The sequence below is a fragment of the Scomber japonicus genome, chromosome 15 (genome assembly GCF_027409825.1).
Source record: "Scomber japonicus isolate fScoJap1 chromosome 15, fScoJap1.pri, whole genome shotgun sequence".
NCBI lineage: Eukaryota > Metazoa > Chordata > Actinopteri > Scombriformes > Scombridae > Scomber > Scomber japonicus.
Genome location: NC_070592.1, coordinates 12,907,768 through 12,931,414, shown reverse-complemented (window position 1 = coordinate 12,931,414; position 23,647 = coordinate 12,907,768). Strand labels below are relative to the sequence as shown.

Sequence of the window (23,647 nt, the reverse complement as noted above, 5' to 3'; positions counted from 1 at the left end):
TTTCTGTAGCATATATTTCCCCTTGTGGTATGATATAGCGCAGTGGCCTTTCATTTGATGTCTGTGACTGAGTTATGCTTGTCGGAGGACCCATCTCCCCTGCCTCTGTCCCTCATAAATCCGATGAATTACCCAGTATGCCCCCTTCTATCCTCTATTAACCCTCCCCTTCCCTCCTCTCCCTCCCATCCCATCCCATCCCCCCTCCTTCTGTCCTTCCTGAACGAGTGATCAATTAAGGCCCTGTCCAGCTCTCCCGGCGCGTCAGCACTTTCTCTCCTCCTCTTATCCCCTCGCTCTGTCATTTTCTCTTGTTTTGGGGTGTTGGGCCAGCCACTGTCAACACAGAGAAATAGGGAGCAGACCAAAGGTAGTAGAAAAAAGAGAGAATCCTTTTATTTCAGGATGAGAAATCCTCCGTACAGAAGTGATTGTTTTGGTTGCAGTGTGTGCTGGAAGGAGAACATCCTTATGCAAACCCTCCCTGGCAGGAAGTTTACTTTATAGAAGAAGAGAGAGGAGACAGATGATGAAGAGAGGTACAGAAATAAAATGTATAACTGCCTCTATACACTATATCAATTCACATGGGAAAATGTATTTGTTCAGACAGTGTATTTGAGAAAGACAGTGTCAGTCAGGAATGTAGTAAACAATATATTTAGTCTGTTTGGATCCTTGTGTAAAAGCAAATATTTCAGTAATAATCTCAAAGAGTTTCATTTAAATAAATGTTTCTATTATGAACTGGGTGTTGGTGGCAACAGTCCTGAGAAGAATCACAAGCAGCGCACAGTTAGTGACATATTTTCCGGCCAGCACTGGTTGCCAGCGAAGGTAGGCGGAGCTAACGCAAGACTCTCTCCAACTCATTTGCATGTCTCTGTGTGACGGGTGACGGGTGCTGGCGTCACACAGGTGACACTGTTTGGATCTCTGGGAAGTGAAGTACAAAAACACACCTGGAATTATTGCTTATTGCTATAGGTGAACAAAACACAGATCATCATGATTTTTACTTTGAGGATAAGACAGGCCACATATATTTTTCTTGTTGGCATCAAATCTCATAAAAAGAATCTAAAGTATTGCATTTGTGGTGAAAGCTTGAAATAGCCCCTTCCTCTGCCATAAAGCTCAGTTGTTGCCCAAGAATTTAAAAAACACATTGATGGGGTGGGAATTCTGAAAGTATTGAAAGATAAGTCAGTAGACATCTTATTTTAAGATGGTGGTCGAAACGAAAATAAATGGTCTTGACTTAAAAGATATAAATTTTGAATACATATTTTTGCAGTAAAAAAACATATTAAGTTAGTGCAACTTGTATATCTAGTGAACATCTTTTAAAGCTAAATACAAGCCTGAATTTTTTGGACTTATTTTGCTGCCAGATGCCTACCACAAGAGAAGAAAAGGGGAGTTTATGTCCGATATCCAAATTAATCAGTAAGCAACTATTTTTGCTTTGTTTCGATAACAACTTGCTACTAAATGTATCAGCACACAGGGCTTTATTAAATTACAGCTTGAATGTTTGATAGCATGGTACTTTTAGCGAGGATAAAGGACTCAAAAGTAGTTTTTTTTTTGTTTCATTGATATACAACCTGCAAGGCTTCGAGGCTAATGCTTCATTCTGATTTGAAGTTGTCAATAGTTGATTAATATTTGGTTAGCAACAGTTGCAGGAGCTGGGACATTTAGTATTCATGACTGAGCCTAGCTGTAACAAATTTACTGAATATTGCCTATCGTTAATTATGTTTTAGTGTGAGGTTAAAGTAGCTTAATTGAGCCGCTGCTGAAAAGAATAGTCTGTGTCCAAGTGCAATCATCATAAACACGGGCCGGGAAGCGGACACCACGTTGTGGAAAATATACAATATTTTATTTAATCCAAGATGTCTTACATCATTACAACATCATTACAACATTTAATACAACCCACCCTCCCCCTTTAATAATCTGCTGTGTAGTTTGACAGGTAGGCAACAATAGCTAGCACATTTCAGTTAAGGTAGCAGTCAGTGAAACAGGTCTCTAGTCATCACAACTTCTGTCTGAGGTGTTTTTATTGCTTTTTTCCCTTCATTTCACATTTTTGGTCAGGTATTTGTGAGGATTTATTAGCCAGCAATATATTAAGACAACAATATTAACACAATCTAAAATTATTTTAAAATGTTAATAATTGGCACAGTCCAGGCCTCATTAATCTCACTCCTCAGTATTCTTTCCTAGTGACATTATTAATTAAAAAAACATCATTATGGAGGAGCAGTTTTAAGATTTTTGTTCTCCTACACAGGATGATTTGGTGGAAATGTCCGTTGCCTAGTTGTGTATCTAATCTCAGAGAAAAGGAGGATTGCTTTAAAGAACGCTCAGATACTTGCATTCAGACACACATCCTGTGAGAGGATCCCTCTGTTGCTCTTCCTGAGGTTTCTTCCATTTCTTCCCTGTTACAGGGGGTTTAGGTCGCTTTTTTCTTATTCGAATCGAGCGTCTAAAGACAGATATTGTATTGCTGCACAGATTGTAAAGCCCCCCATGAGGCAAATGTGTGATTTGTGATATTGGACTGCACTAATAAAACTGACTTGACACACTGTACATTATGTTACTCTTGTTTTTAGATATGGTGACATAAAACACTGAAATGTTGATTCTGACCATCTTATGCCAGAATGGTGATATTATTGATGAAGTGATGAAGATCATTGTCACCAGAGGTGTTATAATAAATGATCCAGGCAGTGCAAGGCTGGATCGAGGGAACATGGGACCTGGTGTGTCCAGAGCCTGTGCCTTGTAAATGGGGCTGATATACACACTTAACCTCAGCTACCCAAAAGAAGTGAAAAGTACATTTGAGGTATTTCAAAAGATATTCATTGAGCTAGATAGAAATGTTGCACTGTTAAGTAAGTAAAGTTTTGTTTATGTAAAGCCTGGCAATAAATCCTACTCTCATCAAGGTTATAATGTTCAGTGTTTTTAAGACAGTTTTAGAGTCAGTTTGGATTTTGTAGTTTTTTTGTTAAAATGTTTTGTGTTGACATTTTTAATATTTAGTTGCTCACTGATATAAATGGGGTGGACTAATAAGCTCCTCTGTATAATACACTACACTTTTGCAACGAACACAATGCACAAACAATACAGTGTCAAAATGACAATAAAATTGAATTAACACCCCTCTAAAGCAGTTTCAGCAAAAACTGAACCAGATTAACCCTCATAAAGAGAGGATTTATTGCAAGGCTGTTGTGATCGCTGCATTAGTTTTAGCTAGGTGCACCCAATAAACTGGCCATTGAGTGAATGTTGTTAACATTAATTTCTGATGTTTGTTGTAGTTGCTCTTAATTAAAACAGTTTGGACTGTTTTGACATTTTATAATAAACAGTTTTATCATAAAAAATGAAATTGTTCTGACTAAAGTGAAACAAATGACTAAAACTCAAAAAAACTAAGATAAAGATCTACATGGACATTTCTGAGTGGAATGGAAGTAAAATAAATCAATTAGAAAAGCTTAAATTAAGTAATTAGACCACTTAATATCGTCACAGCTTTTGAATCAATATGAAGTCAGAGCAACTTAATTAAGCTTTTAGAGGTCAAGCAAATCATGTTGATTGTACTAAACTAATTTAGTTAGTCTGACTCTAAAAGACTCTTAGAATTAATAATTGATGAGTTGGACTTACTTAAAAAGATGCACTCAAATCAGTTTAAATAGAGCCAGTGTATTCCTTAGAGTTTTGACAATAAGAAAAATACAGTCTTGTTCCTTTAAGGGATTGTTGGGGTTTCTGAAGGATTTTTCCAAAGGTCAGGATGCCTGTTTATGCATCTGCTGGCAGTTTGAATGTATGCTTGAGCTTCGCTTAGTTTGTTCATTTCATGTGTATCTATGGATGGAAATGTGGGGAAAGCAATGAGGCTTTAATACTAACACATCTGTTTTCACCAGTTATGTTCTTCTCTGATATAAAAGCAGTGTGTGGGCTGTGTTGGCTGTGTTGGCTGGGGTCTTGTATGTGCATGACACAATAAACAATAACACCTACTGCTACTGTTTTCACAAAGACCTAAAAATCCTACAGTTGGAACTATTTCACCTGACATCTATATTTATCATCTGCGGCTATGCACCGCAGCAGAATCCACACTAAAATTAATGTTATAACAAATGAATTTGATACAATCTTTGAAGCAGTGAAGCACTGGGAGACTCAGCAATTACCTGTGCTGCATTGTAAGGAGAACAGTTGTGCTGGGCTTTGTCCAAAACCCCTCCTTAAACTCATTCACTATTCTATATATGATAGGCAATCAATAGTGAGGAGTAAAATGAGATTTTGCATAGTTCTAAATCACCTTTGTGTTGTACTAATGTAATTTTCATATCTTCATCATATACTGTGTGACACAATTGTATTGAGGGATTATTGATTAAACATTACATGCCATGAACTCAAAAATTTGATATAATCTAATTACTCTATTAATTTTGAATCGTTCATACCTATTACAACTTGTATTTTAATCAGACAAGACGGTCGTGCTTAGAAAATCTTAATTGTGCCTTTCCCTTTATTTGATACAGCACAGCGTAGGGCTGCAGTGACTTGTCGATGACTCTATTAGTCAATTGACAGAAAATGAAGTATTTTAATAATTGTTTTGGGAGTATTATATTTTTAAGGGTAAAACATGGTTACAGCTACTAAATGTTTTAGAGACCAGTCATTGATTAATTGAGAAAATACTTGTCAGATTAATCAATATTGAAAATCATCATTAGTTGCAGCCCTAGATAGGAGCAGCTACTTGAGCCCATACACATCAATCAATAAAGGCAACTTAGGCAAACCTTACATTTAGCATACATTCAGACTGCATACAGAGACAAAAGATGGTCATCCTCATGGTTGTCTGACCATGTAAGAAAGATAATAAGTTTAATTACCTCACAGCTAAACTCACTGAAGCTTCATTGTATTTGTGTGGCTGCTGTTAGACACAGATCTTAGGCTGAAGGTTGTAGCTCAATTATTTAAACTTTTAACCACTTTACCAACTGGAGTCAACTTCATGAAAATGTAGCTCTATTAAAATATCATCTCTCATTTTAGATAGATATGAAATCACTCATGAAGCTGTGAAACCCCTGAAGGGATCTGACAGAAATTTGATGGGGTTTTGCTTCTCGATATTAATTTGGGGAATTTTAAACGATCTTTTCCCTCCCTTTGTGCCTCCTGTGTTCTTATAAAGACCTGACCTCTCCTCTCGGTTATTAAACCCCTAAAGATCTGTTGGTATATCAGAATTTGCCAGATACAGTTATGTTACTGCTTCATGAATTATGATTAGGTCAGGGCTCCACTGTGGTGCAGCTACTAGCCATTGTTTTCTTGATGACCAGTTAATTCAGTTTCCCGGTCGTGATAAGCACTGCACACTGTGCCCTTTGCTCAGGAGCTTTTGATCTCTGCTGATTGTTGCAGATTGGCAATCGTCTTCAGGAGATAAGGCCTTGGAAATTTAAAGTGGTTTGCAAGCAGAGTCTTTTAAAAGCTTATTCGTCCTAAAGATTATCTGAGGTCTTTCAATTTGACGGTCATTAGATGGATGAGATTGAATAATAGATGAGATCCTCTTCTGTGTCTCTCTGCTGTGATATTCTTGATCTTCAGTCCACTTTGTATATCCGAGCATCAAGCCGGTAACCAACTCTGCCACAGTCACAAGGGATAAAGTTCCTTCACGACCACTCTTTGTTGTCTGTCCTTATAAATGTCTCTTTCTCTCCTCCTCACTTCACTTTAAATGATGCAGTCTTTTCTCAACGTGTGGGAATGAGGGGTTGTCTTCCCTACTCGAGTAAATAAAACAGCCGAACGTCTGTCTTATTTATCTGGCCCTTTTCTACCCATCTGTCTCTTTCTCCCTCTTACTCTCTCAATCTCTTCCCTTTATTTAAGAGCTTTCTTACTTGAGGTTGCATTGGACTTCTCTTGCTTTTTCAAACTCATCTTTCCTGTAATTTTGGGTGAAAGTCTCTGAATTAACCACAATCCATATCACCTTGTCAAGGATTTGATAAAGCACCCTGCTCACCTTAATCTCATTTTAACTTCATTCTGTACCCCCTTTCTCATCTGCTTTCTTCTCATATTTCAGTTACAAAACAGAATGTATTGCAAAGAAAACCATTTGTTGTTTGTTTTTTTTTTGTTTTTTTCCTTCCATTTCCCAGTTCCTAGCAATCACAAATCACAAAGCTTACAGTCCACAGGAAATTGGGTTTCTTTGGATCCAGGCCCACTCCATCCTTCATCCTATATTTAATTCCTCCTCACCCATTCCTTCACGCTTCTTCCCCTCATTTTTTCCTCTTAGCTTTCAAACAAAGTCCTTGGACATAGCTTCCACAAAGTTGGGAGCAGACATGAGGATTGAGATGGTGCAAATTATGTTGAAAACACTGAACGCCACCAGACATAGGCGGTCGATTACAGCACCTGCAAATTTCCACTGGTCGAGCATGCTCTCTGTCTCGTCCTGCTCCCTGAAACGATCTGCCATGTAACGCACTTCCTCCAGGATAGCCTGAAGCTGGGGGTCTCCTATCCCTGTAGCTGAGCACCCTCCTATCCCTCCCGGTCCACCTCCAAAGCCTCCACCACTGGATACAGTGCTGGGACATCCTACAGTATCCATATTGGGAGTAGGAGGTGGTGGGGAGCTGCAGAACTGAGATGGTAGGTGCGGTGGTGGGCTCCCTGCCACTCGCGGAAGCCCAGTGGCGGTGTTATTCCTCTGGACAGACTCTGAGAGCATTGAAGGGTCCTCCATACTCTGGAAGCCCATGTAAAGAAGGTTCCCGTTGTTGTTAGCGCTGGATTGGGCGTGGAGGTGAGGGTGTCCCACATGAAGGGGCCCTGTTTGGAGAGGAGCCAGATTCTGTGGGTGTAAGGGATGAAAGGTGGGATCTGGAGGGTTGGGGATGCTCCCACTCTGGGAGCCTGAGGAGCAGCGTCGCAGATGGGGAGCACACGGGGGCCGCTCCGGGTCGTCGTTCTCCCCGGGCTGCTTCATACGCAAAAACCAGGCCACCCACTGCAGCAAGACGAGCTGCACCTGTAGAGAAAAGAAACAAATGTATGTAAAGATGAGAGGTGAGCGGAGTGATAATATAAGCATGAGAGAAAGCGGAAGAAACATAAGAAAGCCGATTCCATTGAGAACCACCCACGCATCGTGACCTCCACATAACTCCAGTTAAGCTTGGCTAATAGCCTGATTTGTTGTGGATTGACATCGGTGCTGTTGCCAACCTTACATTTGTGTTTCAAAATGCAACCGCACTTGTCTAAGTAGAAGTATGAGATCCTCGCCAGGGACGCCCAGTGAAAGCGCCTGAGGCAAAAGAGGGTTTTTGCTTTAACTGGATTCCCAGCAGAGATGATACTTACAAAGGCAGCTTTAAATTCAAACTGTGGGATTATTGAAATTGACTGTCAGATTACTTTTTCATGACTGTAATAAGCTTGCAGTAGTGTTTCAGTAAACTACCGCATTAGGCTAAAGAGAAGATTATCTACTCACAAGTTGGAACAGAATTTAAACCTTGTTCTTTTCTATGCTATTCTGACTTTTTCTAAACTACATGTCCCCTGAAAGGGCTTATTGGCCCAACAGCATCCAGATGGGTGTCTGGCATCTAATGAGAAGCTAATGTCCAGATGACTGCTCAATTAGTCTCCACCAAGTGTGTTTAGTGGCCAGGTAAACGTGCCTATTGCTGTTGCTGTTGATGTTGTTTTTGTCCGGGCTGCAATTATAAACTGTGCTGGTTCGATGCCCTCCTCTGAACCACATCAATTAGCTTGTTAATTGGCCATTGGACTGTCTGAACAGACCTTTCATCAACACAATGTCCTTGCATTGTATTGATATGTGCAGCATCTGCACTCTCATAGAACTGAGCTATTTGTACAGTTATTGATAAATGCAAGCCTCTGTCAATTTCTCTCTGCAGTGGAAATATAAATCATTAAATATCTTTAAATGCCAAACACGTATTGATAAACAAGAAAGTGTTACTGTTTGCCAAGAGCAGGTTTTAAAACATTATTCTTAATCATTCTCTTAACTAAATGTGTATGTTTTTGTATTTCAGTTGTATTTTCCCCCCCATATTTCATATTTTGATATCTCATTTTGGAGCTAAACTTTTGTAAAATGTCTTGATGCATTTTTTAAGCATGAAACAGAGGGAATAACAAGAAGAAGGAACAAGTCAAATCGAATCCGCCCACATATCCAGAGCGCTTTGAAACACACTCCTCTGTTAGAGTCTGTGGCGAGGCATTTGATGAACGCACTCGAGCAGACTGACACTGCCGGATGAGTCACAGCTGAGGAAGTCAGAGAATGAAAAGAGAAAAGAAACTGGCAGAGGAGCACAGGTAGCGCACCAAGAGATGGATCAAATATTATTGGGAATGGCAGAGTCGAGGAGTGACATTAATGCTGAAATTGAGATTAATTAAATGAATGAGTGATATGTGAGACTGGGAGACCAACTGTTTACAAGGTTTGATAAGCTGGAATGTGTGATATATGTAGAGATGAAGAGTGTGAGCTCAGCCTCACCCATTTAGGCATGTTTCCTCCGTTTGGATCGTGATGATGATACTGCAGAACCACCACTGTGGCAATGACTGACATCCCAACGATGATCATTATACTTGCAAAGTACTGGCCTAGGAGAAGTAGAGTGGGGAACAAAGTTATATTTCATTTTATTTAATGACGTTTTACTTGCACTGTAATTCCTACTGTAGGTTATAGTGGTTATAGCAGATTCTGGTTTGTCACAAAAATGCCAAAAGGTATCTTTGTTTTGATTACAACAGAGAGACAGAATGCAAAGTTCTTATAAAAACACACATTTACGTTATTCTCCAGCATCTTCTTATTCTTATTCTTATCTTCTTACATGTAGTTTATGATAAGTACTTCTGTGTCTATCACAGCAAGAACAGTGAGAATAAATTATTTTACAGAAACGTATTCACAAGATACTCAAGAATAACACACACAGCTTATGTTAAATATCTTAATACCAAACTGGGACCTGCTGCTGACACCACTGCCTACTTATGGGGCCAAAACAGCTACAGTTACATTTTGGCATCGGAAATCAAATCAAAATCTGAACTGAAAAAGGAAACATTGGCATTGAAACACTTTCACTAGAAAATGTTGCATTGGCACTAAAACATGGTCCACTGAAAAATAAAACTCAGCCATTAAAACAAAATTAACTATGTAGATAGAGGCTCTAATGTCTCCATAGCTTTTAGATATATGCTCTAATTCCTTTTGGAAGATAAATGTTGGTCTTAGATGAAATATGTGTGAAATTAGTTATAGCTGTATTAGTTTGCCTGAATGTAAAGTAAAGCTTCATGTGTTTACTGGATAGAACAACAGTGCTGCCTCTGGGGCTCAATATGTACAGATATCAATACATCAGTACATTTTGTTTATTCTATTAATCGTCCTCCTGTCATTAGAAGTTTGTACTTGAACTTGTCGAGTACTCAGCAAACCTGCCTGACTGTACTGTGACAAAATAACTTCAACTCAAAGCTCCACTAACACTTTTTTTCCTCACAAACCCCCCCTATAAATAATGTCATTCAGTCTGTCATGTATAGTAAAATCCAAATTGTTATGTAGCTTAATAAAAGATTTTTTAAATGCCCACATTTTATTTTTCAGTGGATTTTTTTCAGGGCCAATAAACCTTTTTCCAATAAAAATGTTTCAAAGCCAGTGTTTCCTTTGTCAGTATATGTTTTGATTTCAATGCCAAATTTAGTTTTCAATGCCACCAACACGTTGTCGTTGTGGCCTCATTCATACTACTTTGTGTATGTAAAACCACCTAACAAATTAAAACATACAACTGCATCAGTGTAGCTATTTTTAATTAATACAATTATGCTGAGAGCTGCACTTTGTTGATTATGACTTCATTTTTTTCATCAAATTTTTTTATGGCTATTTTTATGTCTTCAGGCAAAGACAGCCATACATCTGTCTCTGGCTTGCAGTGGTAGCTCACTAAACCTTCTTTCAAGCAGTGGCCCCACAATCAATTTAGTCAATTAAATTTTAGGGTGAGCAGATGGTTAAAATAAATACAGTTTTTTTCTAGTACATGATGGTATGTTGTTGTTCTGTATTTCTTTTAGTTTTCCTCATTCAAATTGAGGGTCTTGCCATGCAGGGTACAAACTGCAAAGCCCTCTGGGACAAACTGAAAACATAAACATGAAAGATCAAATGTTTATTATCGCCGTCAGCTGGAAACTTTATACAGTATCTTCAACATATATTTACTTTTTTTTAGGAGCCAACCCTTATGAATTTGCTGTTGACACTCATTAAATCATTTTTGAATATGTGCTTTGGGGCAGTGTAACAAGCTTTAAGCCCAATATTTACTTGCATGTTGATACTGTGTGACGGACTCATTAGCAAATAGTTATTTACACATCTGGCAGACACATAGCAACTTTATCATTAATTGGAAGTCGTGTCTATGGTAAGCTGATGAATATTCACTCTTCTTTTAGCTCTGTTTTGGTCTCCATCAACTCCTGAAGAAAATACCTGACTCTTTAGCTTAGTCTGCCTTTTTTTAATGCCTGCTGCAGCTGGTGTCAAGTTGATGAGAGTTTAATAAAAGCATAAAACCAAAACAATGAGCTGAAAGATGATGAAAAGCTCCTGAAGGGAACGTCGGGGTTAGGAGATTACTCTCTCTTGGTGCTCTGTTGGTAAAAGCGACACCTTTCACATTATGCACAGTCATTAGATCCACTGCTAATATAAAAATATTGATTAGCAGAGCTTTATGAAGCCTGAAAAGTCCATTAAAAAGTATATAAATCACCCACAAAAACATTCTCTCACACATACCTATAAGTGGGACGGAGTCAGATGTGGCTGGCATGATCTCTGCGACCAGCAACATGAAAACAGTAAGAGACAGCAAGACAGTGATGCCTGGAAATAAACAGATGGATAGAGGTTTATGCTGGAGCCACATTTTGTTAAAAAATCAATATCAAGGATTAGTCTCCTCCCTTGAGTAGCAGCAGCACTTTCTTAGGAGAAACCACATTAGTGTGTTTTGGTATTTTGATAAATGATCACACTCAAGATGAGATCAAGTTCGATTTATGTAAACGACGTCGGCTAATGTTCATACAGAGAATTACTTTTTTTTTACATTCTGTACCTCTCTCACAAAAAGCACTTCCATGCAGCAAACAGCCATTATTTAAGTTGTCAAAGCTCAGTCTCAGCCATGCATGTGAACACATCCGTTATACTCGGCTGGACTGAAGCTCATCTCCATCTTAATTCACCCATCTCCATACTATCTGTCTCACTTCTCCAAAAGACAGAATTTCAGGAGTGCTTTGCTGGCATATCTGTCCCGAAGCAAAAGCATTCAATTATACTACTAGACAGAGAGATAAAATATGAATGTCCTTTAAGGATATTAAGAAAATTAAAAATGCTTCTTTTGTGTTGCTTTTTCCCCCCGCAGACATGATTAGACACTTATTCTTTTTAAAAGCATGCTCCTGTAGCACTAAAGGACCAGCCACTTGGTCCACAAGTCTCCTCCATCAAGCCAAGTGACAGTATTTTCCTGGAAGGCAGTGTGTAAGCTCTCTCCCGTAATCAATTCACTAGCCTTAATTACATCAATAGGTTAATTGGCCGTGTGTGTAAGGCTTAGTATTAATTTTTTTTCTGTAGAGAAATGCTGCGTAATGCATCCTGTATTTAGGTTAACAATATGCTTTGACAACACTGTCGCTGTTTCCTTTGTTCCTTTTCATCCTTCACTCCCACTCAGACACGAGCCACGAAAGTTACAATTCATCCAAATTTTTGGGTGAGTTACATAAATAGGGTTGAATGATACAAAGACACACAATACACAATTAAGCTGCAACTTTTTCATCATCAGTTAATCTGCTGATGATTTTCTTCATTTATTGCATTATTCATGTTGTAATTAAAATGTCATTAACAGGAAAATGCTTGTTTTGTCCAAACAACAGCCCAAAATCTAAAGATATTCCATTTACAATTATATAAATCAGACAAGAGGGTCTAATTCTCATGTTTGAGAAGCAGAGTGTTTGGATTGCTTTTTGTAGTTGAAAAATAAACAATGAATCAATCATAAAATAGTTGCATATAAATCTTCTATTGATTGCTCAATTTATTGACTAATCTGAAAGGTCAGATGTGGAATATGTATTGTGCGGCGTCTTTATTATCCCAATGAGGTGAGCATCGTTTATCTTGTGCTCTAAACGGTTCGGAATAAATATTAGAATTTACTTGCAGCTGCTGCATGATCGTAGAGCTGCTTCCTCTCTCTTCCAGCTTATTATAGTGCGATTTGGTTGTCTCCCACCTTTCCCTCCTCATCATTCCTCCCTCTCCCTTTGTGCTGTCCTCTCTCATCCTCTCCGAATTCATCTCCTGTCTATGCTTCTTTTTCACCGCCTTCCCACACCCATCTGTCTCTGTTCCTCCTCCCTCTCGTGTTTCTTAACTTTCTATTTCATCCTATAATCCCTTCTTGTCTTGCAGCTCCTCACCCTCTCCCTTTGCTTCTTTTATCCCTCCCTGTAGTCATCTGTGGCCCTACTTTATTTATTTATTTTGTTTCAAGCAGTTGTGCACTACACGTTCAACTGAGAGCACCCCAGTTGGAGATTTGATTTGCTCATTGGCACCCCATGAGTTGTTTGGATGTTGAGCCGAGCGCACGACTCTTCTTCAATACATCACAGCATCATCTTTAGTTCTTTGTTAAAAACACTTTCTACAAATTACCACAGTTACTCTTGCTGTTTTTATATGTGGGGTTTTGTTTGAACATCCACATAATAATGCAGAGACACGATGCACATTTATTCAAGTAGTTTCACACCAGTCCACTGGTCTGCAGTTGGCACCAAGAAACAACAAAGTAAGAAAAAGACTGCTGGCAAGTAAGCCTGAATATAAATAATGCATATTTAAAAACGTTTTTAAAAAATGTATTCTACAAATTAAGTTTATTGGATCTCAAGGGCACACACCATATTTTAAACAGACACTTGTTTACAAGAAACCTCCAGTGGGACACCTTTAATGGATACAGAAACATAAATGACAATAAATACAAAGCATACAGCAAAAGACAATAAACATATTTTTGCATTTATGCTCATTTATGTTTCTTTTTTACATTTTTACATCCACTAAGGGTGAATATGGTCATTTGGGGGGAAAAATTATAAATGATGATGTTCAACTAGTATTTATAATGATCTACCAGTCACATGATTGAATGAACTGTCACTGGTTTATTCAGTTATGTAACGAGTACAGTGAGGGATTGTAATTTGAAATTCAGTAATTACATTACAGATACTAATCTCAGTAGCTTCTGTCTATTTTCCTTTTGCACATCAGACCCTCAAGACAACCATCTGTATACAAAGTGTAAATTATTCCTGTTTCCATAGATTCAATGTACAATTAATTCTGTTTAAATACATCACAGTGCTATGAACTTATCTACTTGACACACACTGTCATATACCATATTACAGTTACCATTAGTGTACAGTGATTATTTATCAGTGAAACAACTGATAAACTGGAGAAGAGCTGTATGATGTGTTTTGATTTGATGTGTTTTGATTTGATTTTGTGTGCAGTCTGTGAATTTCCTGTTTTATGATCCACTTACCCAGTGAGATCTTCTCCCCAGAGTCAGCTGGTAGCACAAAGATAAGCAGGGTCATAGAAGACAGCAGCACGCAGGGGATGAGCAGGTTCAGGGCGTAGTAGAGCGTCCGCCTCCTTATTGTCACCACAAACGTCACATCTGGATAGGGCTCTTTACAACAATCATAGAAAATCTCATTTCTGGTGCCGGGAACTCCTGAAAGGATGGAAACAGAAATAAATTGACACAACCTGACATGAAGTTGTTGAGATAAAGATGAATAAATCCCAAAAGTTGACCCAGCTCACCTATCAGGTCCCACTCTCCATTGGGCATGTAGCCTGAGACGTCAGCGTCATTCATCTGGAGGTCCAGCAGCCAGCCGTCATATGTCCAGGAACCAAACTTCAGCTCACACTTCTGAATGTCAAAAGGGAACCAGCGTACGTCCACGTTGCATGTGCTCATGAAGATTCCTGAGAAAAAAAGCGAGGCACAACAGGACAGGAAGCAGAGAATTGATGCCACGCAATCAGCTGAGTAAATGACAGTATTGACCGCAGCTTTCAGTAGGCTACAAAGGTGACGAGAGAAAAGAGTATGAGAGGACCACTTGAGCTCTTGTGATGCTGAACGTCTGGTCTGAATATCAAGTTGCTTGGCAGAGAGACTCATTCATTCATTCACTTCATATCTAAGCAGCCCTCAAGACTGACATCTTAACTCAACTTAAATAATAGCCTACAGAGAGCAATATCGCATTGCTATTTTTATTAATATTGTGCATCAGAGAGTTTAGAGCTTTCAAATTGAATTCTGAGGCTGAAGAAGTGAAATCAAAGACTAGATTAGAAACCTATCAAAGAAAAAGTTTGCAGCAGCACTGTCAGTCAAAACTTTCAGATATTCCCTTCTGCAAACAAATGCTGCTTCTGCGCTCTGCCTGCGTACACAGCTGTTAGCTATAAGCCTCAGCGATGGAAGAAAACATGAGCGGCGATACTGAAAGCTGAGATTCTCCACAGCGCCCTAATCAGATTACCATTTATATTATGCGAAATGAATGCACTCGCACGCTTATGCATAGACACACGGAAGCACAAAATCATGAAGACACACTTGTATCCATCCAAGAATCCAAGAATCACAGTGATCCTCACGGTGATCCTCACAGTGATCCTCAGGCAAACTCCAGCCCTTTGAGTAACACCTTGTAACAAATATTTACTTGTTTCTTTGTTCCTGGGTAGTAATTGTTATTTCCTAATTGCTTAAGCCTAAAAAGTATAGACACTGACTTTTATTCCCTTCAGATTTTGTCTCGTGTGTCTCTTTTGACCAGGGCAGTGAATAATTCAGCACTGAGTAGCTGATACAGAACTTTTGAGAACTTTCTAGCCATATACTGTAAATAGTATAAATACACTTCACACTATCCCAACTACTTGATCTGTGATCTCGCTCTCACAAAATCCAGTGATGAGCTTTTGACATCTTGGTACAAGCATGGGACATTTTTAGAAGTGTGCAGATCAGAAGAAGCTTTTTCCAGCTTCTTCACCCATCACAAAAGACTCTGCCGCTTTTGTATAACTTATAATATAAATACAGGTAATTTTGTGTTTTTCTTACTTTATGTTAATGAAAATGTTCATATTTGCCCGTTTTCCCATTGGAAATATGTACTTTTCAAGACGTCAATTACAGGTTACAAAAGCAAAGTTTAAAGACAATAATAGCTATTTTCTTTAGGCATAAGTAATTAGGAAATAACACTTACTACCCAGGAACAAAAGTTGTGTTTAATTACTGGAATGAACGAATAAGGCCTATTGAGACGTTCAGACGCACGCGGAAGCAAAATGCCAGTGAAGCTTTACAGCCCTCAAAGACATTCATTATGAGCCTGCCGACATGCAAATCAGCCTTCAGAGAGGAATGAAAGCAGAGTCTGGAGAATAGAGGAGGCTAGCAGGATCAGTGCTGTTTACAAAGGAGAGATTGATCACAAAAACACCACGCAGAATTAAATAGCAGCTATAATTTATTCTTCTTATACTGTCTCTGCTCTCTAAAATTCAGTTATATTCTTGTAACTTTGCTTCATGGGGATGATGTCTTCATAATTACTCCCATTATCAGCTCCTGAGGCACTAAACCCTAAATTACACTGATGAGAAAAAAGTGGATCTCTCTGCCTTAGCAGTCTCCTGCTTTGTGCACCTTTATGCACAGTATATTTTCGTAACCTGCCTCTCATAGATATCCAGTAAGCTTGAAGTAGCACTCACAAACAAGACACCTGAATTTTTCTGCAGCTTGGAGCGATCTCTCTGGCAGCAGAGCGCCCAAAATAAAACTCCATCACTCTAAAAAAGCATATCCCAAGAAGGCATTTTAAGACTCAGAGTCAAGATTACCTTGTTGCAAATGTCAACCGATCCAGATTTTAGCTAAAACCTGCTACATCTCATTGCCTGTCTTACCATTAAACCCAAAGATAACACCTTTACTTCAGAAGATACGAGTAGTATGCAGCAGACACCTGAGATCCTCCTCTGCCTTTGAATTACTTACCATGTGTCAAGCTCGTGCTCTGTGCCTGCCACCCACAGACCTGTTGCCTTTTATTTACTGATAATAACCAGCCCAAAAGACCTCAGGCATTGCAACCCAGCTTGTACAGGCAAATACAGGGATAAAAAAGCTGTTTTGCTGCTCTTTATATCCTTTCTCTCCTCTCCTGCTTTCTTTTTGCTATCTTTTTCATCATGTTATGGCAAAACCTGCCCACTTCTTATTGTACCAAACTGAAACACTAGTTTTCTCTTCCCCTAATTGGCTCCAGTCCAAATCACAGTATTAAAGAGCTGTGTTTACATTCAGCAGCCCCCTATTAATAATCATGGTGGAAGGATAGAAATGATTGGGTGGCTTTGGCAGCCTGCAATCCTCGACTTTTACTTCAGAGGGCCATTTCAGCTTAGCACCCCGTAACACCAGGGATTCAGTCTCAGACAGCTGTAATCTGGTGTATAAAGAAATGGTTGAGAAAATACAAAGTAAAGACCTGTGGATACACTGGGGAGCTGTTACTTCACAGGCTTGCACGGGTCTTGCGTTTAGGCTGAAACAGGAAACGGAGGAAGCGAGCGTCTCCTATTTATAGGTGATACTCACAGCAGTGGGAATCTGTAACCAGTGAGTAACAAGGGATGCTGTTTTACACTAATAAAATATTAATGTCAAGTATACAAACAACGGAGAGACATGCAGAGATTGCAGAATGAGATGCTGCCGTTGGGAGTTGAGGAATTAATGGGAAGGAAGAGAAAGAGATGAACGACAGTGAAAGCATCAATGAGAACGAGTGATGACAAACCTGGAGGCAGATACTCAGCGTATCCACTGGAGTTCACCAGAACGTTGGTCTTGAAGGTGGAGTCAAAGTCATCATCTGCACTGAGGAAGGACAGGGGAGGAAGGTGGAACTTAGCACACTACTTGTTGAAATGCAGTGCAGTGCATGTGTGTGTGTATGTGTGAGTTGTTCATGTGTGTTTTACCTGTTGTACAGAAGGATGTCTGGTGTCCAGATCTGGTCTGTGGTGAAGCGGAGGTTTTTAACTCCGGGATGTTCGCTCTGATTCCACTGGAGATAGTGGTCGAACCAGCTCTTAAACACACACACACACACACACACACAAAGTAACAGCCTGAATCCCAGTGGACTGCAAACAAGTTATCTCCGCCGTGCTGCTGTGCACTGAACAGGATATGATTCAATTCAAGAAAAACATTACTCCCTTATGTCTTTAGTGTGAAAAAGCAAGATTTTCCTGCACAGCCTTGCTTTCATCTACAAGATTTTACCATGGGATTCACGGATTGTAGGTCAAGAACTTAATTTACATGTTAAACATCATGTAAACTAGTTCACTAAAAACATTGAAAAACACCTCAACCTAGAAGAGCAGCAAATTCATTATCACCCGAAGCATTCGGTCTCCTCAGGGGTCCTTACCATCCGCAGCCACATGTTTGAAGTGAGCACCTGGTTCTTCTCATCCTGCAAAACATTTAAATCAGTATTACTGTATCTCCTCTTCTAGGAAAACATTTGCTCCGTAAATCACGAGGCGGGGAGTAAAATCTTAGGATTAGGTGTTACATAAAAAAACATTTTTACTTGCAAATCCATAAACAAATCCACAAATATGAAAGAAACCCTGCTGTTATCAACATTATTATCATTTTTATCACAGTTTCAGGCATAAACAAACAGAATACTTAACACCAAAGTATGTTTTTAATTTCCATACTAATTACCTAAACAAAACTGGAGGCTGTAAATGCTCAGTGATCCCTGGAAAAAAAGCATCGTCATATATTCAAATACTAAAAATATATTTAGTCACACCTGACAGGCATCTGGTGGATTATCAACATGAGTTTGGGAGCCATTGCTGTTGAAGAAAGCCTGACACCTACCACATCCATGATCTGTATCAAACTGAGAGAGAAGACGACAGTGAGAGGGTGGGAGTCGTTGCCCACCGGCCGCTCCATCCGGTTGTAATCCTTCAGGAGGTTCTTCAGCAGGTTCCTCTGGTGAGGACCCTGCAGCGACACTGGACAGAGAGAAAAATATGAGAGAGTTCAAATCTAAAAGAAAAAATCTTCCAAAAAAAGCTACACTACAAACTATAATAATTAGTTCACCTATAAAGCTTCTAATAACACGTTATTCTGTGATTACTGTGACATGAATGAAAATGAAAGCAATCATCAAGGAAAACCTGATTCAGATATCAATGTGGGAAAGCAGACGTGGATGCTGAAAATTCTCTCACATTTTGCCAATTCAATCAGGAGATCGGGCGACTTTCTTATCTATAAATTCATCCAAAATGAAAAGATTAGCAAGAGAAGAAGATGTACAAAAAGAGAGAGGGAAACAGGAAATGTCATGATGAAATTCGCTGAAATGAAAACAGACTTTTTTTGTCACCATGAGTCACACTTATCTCAACTTTTACGGTTTAAGCTTTGCAAATTAAATAGGGAGGAGAACTTTGACATTGATATTGAAAATAGCGAGGAGAAAGAATCAGAGTGGGCGAGGAGAACACCTCGTAAACAGAATCTAATTACAAATAGTGGGAAACCTCATCAGGGCATAAATGGCACTAATAAATGTCTAATTAGGTTAGTTTGAAATGCTCTGCGGTAATACACATAGAACATTGAATTAAGATGCTCATAGACTTTGAAAACAAATAGACTTAGAGGCGGAGTGTGATTAAATGTATCACTCTTTCTTCTTCTGTTTTCCATCCTGTCAGTTTTATCCATATTTGTAGAATTTCCTTTTATTTCCTGGTCAAGATCCCAAGGTTTCTACATATTTTATGTACTTCATATTGAAGTACAGGGTAATGGTTAGAAAATGATGCTCAAAACATCCACAAGACTTCCCCACTCAGTGCAGTAATTAAAAGATTTCACTCAGTCTGCTGTTATGTAACCTTCATAAAGTGCTGGGAAAAGCAGATGCAGAAGATACAGTATATGGGACATTGACAAAGTCACTTTGAATCTTATTTTAGGGAAATATAAGGCTTCATGGTTTTGTAGTACTATGTTTTTTCATATCTAGTATCTATAAAATTCAGTCTGCAGCAATTTATACTGAAACTTTTGCCTTCTCTTGCCTCCTTTTTCTCTTATTTCCTTTGCGTCCTGCTTTAAAAGCTCCTCTTGAAAACAAACAAACTGAATACAGCATTTCTCTGCTTGCTGCCATGCCTAAAGGGGAAAGTTCACCATCTCTCATCCTTAGCTCTGTCATCCTCTGTCAGCCTTTTACATCCCGCTACGACTTTCTGCCGCTCTGAGCTCCGTCAGCTCGGCTGCAGCAACACGTCCACAAGCACAACAGGGGAGGCGAGATGGAAGAGACGATCTATACATGCAATTCAATTGATCTGTGACCTGTTTTTCTGAGGGGTGAGATCTCCTGACACGCACGGAGAATTGGACCGAAAAGAAGACGTGAGGATTGTAGAAAAAGGAGGGCAGCGAAATGTTACGACTGCTGCAATCAGATTCTTTTACACACAGTTCCTGTCATACGCCTCGCTGCACAGTCTGTCAATGTGCCTGTTAAAACATCTAACTCAGAGGCATCCAACCTATAGGTCAAGTCAGCATGTATATCCAGAAAAAAACACAAAAAACAAGCTACAAATCTTTTAAAAACCTCAATAATGTAAACAAGCAAGCAAACAGGTGAGCCAGATTCTCACTTTTCCACTCCTGGAGTCGTTTTTTTAAAGATTCTACTACTAAATTCTTATTGTGTTTCATACTTCACAAGTAAATCACGCCAATACTTGATTTCCTATAAAAATAACACTTTGCAAATTAAGTGCCGTTGCTGCATTCTGATTCTTAAAGATAGGAGACAGAGAGGGGCGGGCTCACCGTGGATCAAAGCAGAGAATCCAGAGAGGAGCAGAGCCACCGAGTGCCACATCCTGGTTGTGAGGAGCAGGAGAGGAGAGGAGAGGAGAGGAGGCAGAAGAGGAGAAGCTCCGGATGTTGGAGGAGGAAGAGGTGGGGGGGGGAAGGAGAGGGTGGACAGAGTCAGAAAGCTGCTGGCAATCCCCCGGTCTGCATCCACTCGGCATCAGTGGGAAGGAGTGTGAGCATGTGCTGGAAAATGAGGGAGAAAGACAGGGGGTGAGGGAGAGCAAGAGAAGGAGATGGTGGCTGTGAGCTCTCTCTCTCTCTCTCGCTCTCTCTCTCTCTCTCTCTCTCTCTCTCTCTCTCTCTCTGTCTCTCTCTCTCTGTCTCTCTCTCTCTCTCTCTCTCTCTCACTCTGTCTCTCTCTTTCCCTCTCCCTCTCTCTCTCTCTCTCTCTCTCTCTCTCTCTCTGGCTCCCTGTCTCTTAGAGAGGTGGGACTAAAATGGAGAGTGTGAGAGAGAAAAATGTCAGGGATGGGGTTAGGTTAGGTTTTAATTAATCTGTCGCTATGAATTGACCTTATTGTACACAGCAGAAACAGGTGATGCACACGACAATAAAATTATATTAACTCTAATAGGGAATTGATTGGAAAAAATGTGAAGTGTAAAGAACAAAAAGGGGAAATTAGGCTTCCCAAACAGGTCAGCAGTAACACATTGGGGGATGGGGGGGGGGCTGTTAAGTGCAGAGAAGTGACCAATTTTTGCATAAAGACATGCTCCCAGAGGCAAAGGGAGCTTGATTTCCAAACCTTTTTTGGATGCTTGGTGAGTGTTTTTGTGCCCAATTAGTGCATCCCTCCCCTGCTTTTTATGTGAAAAGTAAAATTGTAGAAGATTAATTACTCTCTGAAAACCTTGCTCACTCTCACATATCTTTCACTCTCTGTGTGTGTGTGTGTGTGTGTGTGTGTTATGGCTGGTTAACATTTATGTTTGACATGTGTCAAAAATATATGCCAGCTGGTCACACATGTGATAACACACCACAGCAGTGATGGTCACGCACCGCTGGACTGGAGACCGGGTGTGCTTGTGAGTGTGTTTTTGTGTGTGAGAAAGCTTCCCTTGGTCAGCGGGGGGTAGGCTTTGAATCAGTGGGGCAGATGGACTCCAGTTTAATTGAGAAAGTGCTGGGCTCTGCAGGAGGGCAATGGGAAAGTGCATAGTTAAACTCTACTTCTCATTTGTCCTCACAAAATGCTGATGCAAGGGCAGAGGCGGTGAGAAACCAAAGGAGAGAGAGAAAGAGAGAGAGAAGGAAGGAAGGAAGGAAGGGGAGGGGGGAGCAAGAGAGGAGGAAGAAGGAGTTGGACTGTATAATAGATTACCCTATTACTTCTACTGCCCCTCGGAATTACCCCTTTCCTAGGCAGGCTGTCAGACATCCAGAGTAGTCCCGAGCTACAGATTCATGCTTGGCTGCACACAGAGGATGGAGAGTGGTCCTTGGAGGCGAAAAGAAGGATGGCTAAGTCACCAGTTAGAGCAGAGAAAACTGCACCAAGCGTGGCATGAGGACAGGCGGTGTGGCTCAGCAATGTATCATCACAGAAGAAGCATCCTGTTGCTGCTGCTTTCCTGCTATATTGCTGCTTAAATACATACAAAATTGACTTTTAGTTCATCTCTGAGCATAGGGGGAAAAAAGCTCCCTGTGTTGTTATGCACCACGCACCAGTGTGACAGTGTGCCAAAAAAGAAAATTCACTAGCTTCATAAAATACAGATTGGAGGCACTGAGGCGTGGGTGACATCTGGTGGTTTGTTAGCCAACTGCATGCTGGCTGGAGCTCAGCAGCACTGACATTACAGTGTTGGTTTTTTTGGAAGGGTAGAGGTGATGGTGTTAATTAAGGAGGATGATTCTGGGCTATGTGAAACAAGAAGATGAGCCAATGCCATAAAGAGAGGGCTAATTAGGAAACAATAGCATCAGATGAATAAAAACACTGAGCAGGGTGTGGATTAGAGCCATATCCATGACAGCTGGAGGAAGAGAATGAGGTTTAGGCATATCATGTTGGTAATAATATGATGCCACTTTTTTCTACTTTTGTTGGTCCCGATTGAGGCTCTAATTGCACAGCAGCAGTGATGGCCATCGCTCTGACCTGGCATGACTACAGCTTGCCCCTCTCTGTGCTAAATGCTGAACACCGCCTCTGACAATTCAGCCATTAGGGCTGCTGTGCTGTGTTTTTTTTAATTACTCTGCTGATTGGATTAGGCTGACTCTCACGCTGACACGTCGCCTACACTTAATAGGTTGCTATTGACAAAAGCAGCACATACATCCACTCGCCTGTGACGTCTGATTTGCCAGGGTGGACCGTTTTTTTTGGTCTTGAATGAAGTTCTTCTAATTGACCTTCATATTCTGCCTCAACAAACCCTGTAGCAGTCTGAACAAAAGTCAACTGTTATCCAATAAAATGTGATAGCTTAGCGTTTACTTTAATTCTAGGAAATACTACTCACTTTCATGCCAAAAGCTAGAAGAGAAGATCCATCCCACTCTCAGGTAAAAGTGGTATTAATCCTCTAACTCACAGCAAGAGAGTGAAAAGCATATTCTCCAAATTAATTTAACTGCTCCTTTAACCGTTTCTGACATTTGGCCTATAAAATATAGAAATTAATAACTACTGCTGGCATCCAAATGGGACTCTTTTATCTTTTGACCCGTGCACCTTATGGATCAGACTTAAGCAATTAATATTCCAACCAGAAGATGAACTGGCACTCACTAAAGATTCAGGGCAAGAAGCAGGAAATTGCCATTTACCAGCCACAGCAATTAGTGGACTCAAAATATCCAAATTTAATTCCAGTTTCTTAGCAGCCAAAGGATGATTTGCAATAGAAAAGACTTATTGAAGATGCGCTGGCTACCGGCCACAGAGGGAAGAAGAAGTGACATACTTAGGTACCAGCAACAGCCAGGATTTACAAGCACTTGGCTGTGGGCTTGAATTAATTTGAAGCCTTGCAGATGTGCATATATCCTCTCAGCATGTTGAGGACAACATAATTTAAGCACATTCTCTCTCAGCAATGTCGATTTTGTTTTGGCTTTGCTGTATTTTTGCAAACACCAAACAGTCATATTTTACAATCTAGGTCCCTGCAAGGATGTGAGATACAGTCTGTATTTACCATCCACAAGGATTTGGTGTTGACAGACACGCGCCGAGGCACAGACAGTTGGGAGCCTCGTGTCTGCAGAATATCAAAAACAAAAGATCCAGACAGTGGCAGCAGCA

At 40.0% G+C, this 23,647-nt stretch overlaps 1 protein-coding gene across 1 annotated transcript; it reads right to left on the bottom strand.

Annotated features, from left to right (window-relative positions):
* Positions 1 to 6,424: 6,424 nt before the first annotated feature.
* On the bottom strand, positions 6,425 to 20,388 carry chrna11 (cholinergic receptor, nicotinic, alpha 11). The gene is made up of 12 exons (XM_053334286.1): positions 20,337 to 20,388; positions 18,342 to 18,481; positions 17,875 to 17,919; positions 17,417 to 17,526; positions 17,233 to 17,312; positions 14,159 to 14,326; positions 13,872 to 14,066; positions 11,021 to 11,107; positions 8,681 to 8,790; positions 7,011 to 7,162; positions 6,852 to 6,914; positions 6,425 to 6,767 (listed from the first exon to the last, which is right to left on the bottom strand). The coding sequence occupies exons 1-12, from the start codon at positions 20,386 to 20,388 to the stop codon at positions 6,425 to 6,427; spliced, it is 1,545 nt and encodes a 514-aa protein (XP_053190261.1).
* Positions 20,389 to 23,647: the final 3,259 nt, after the last annotated feature.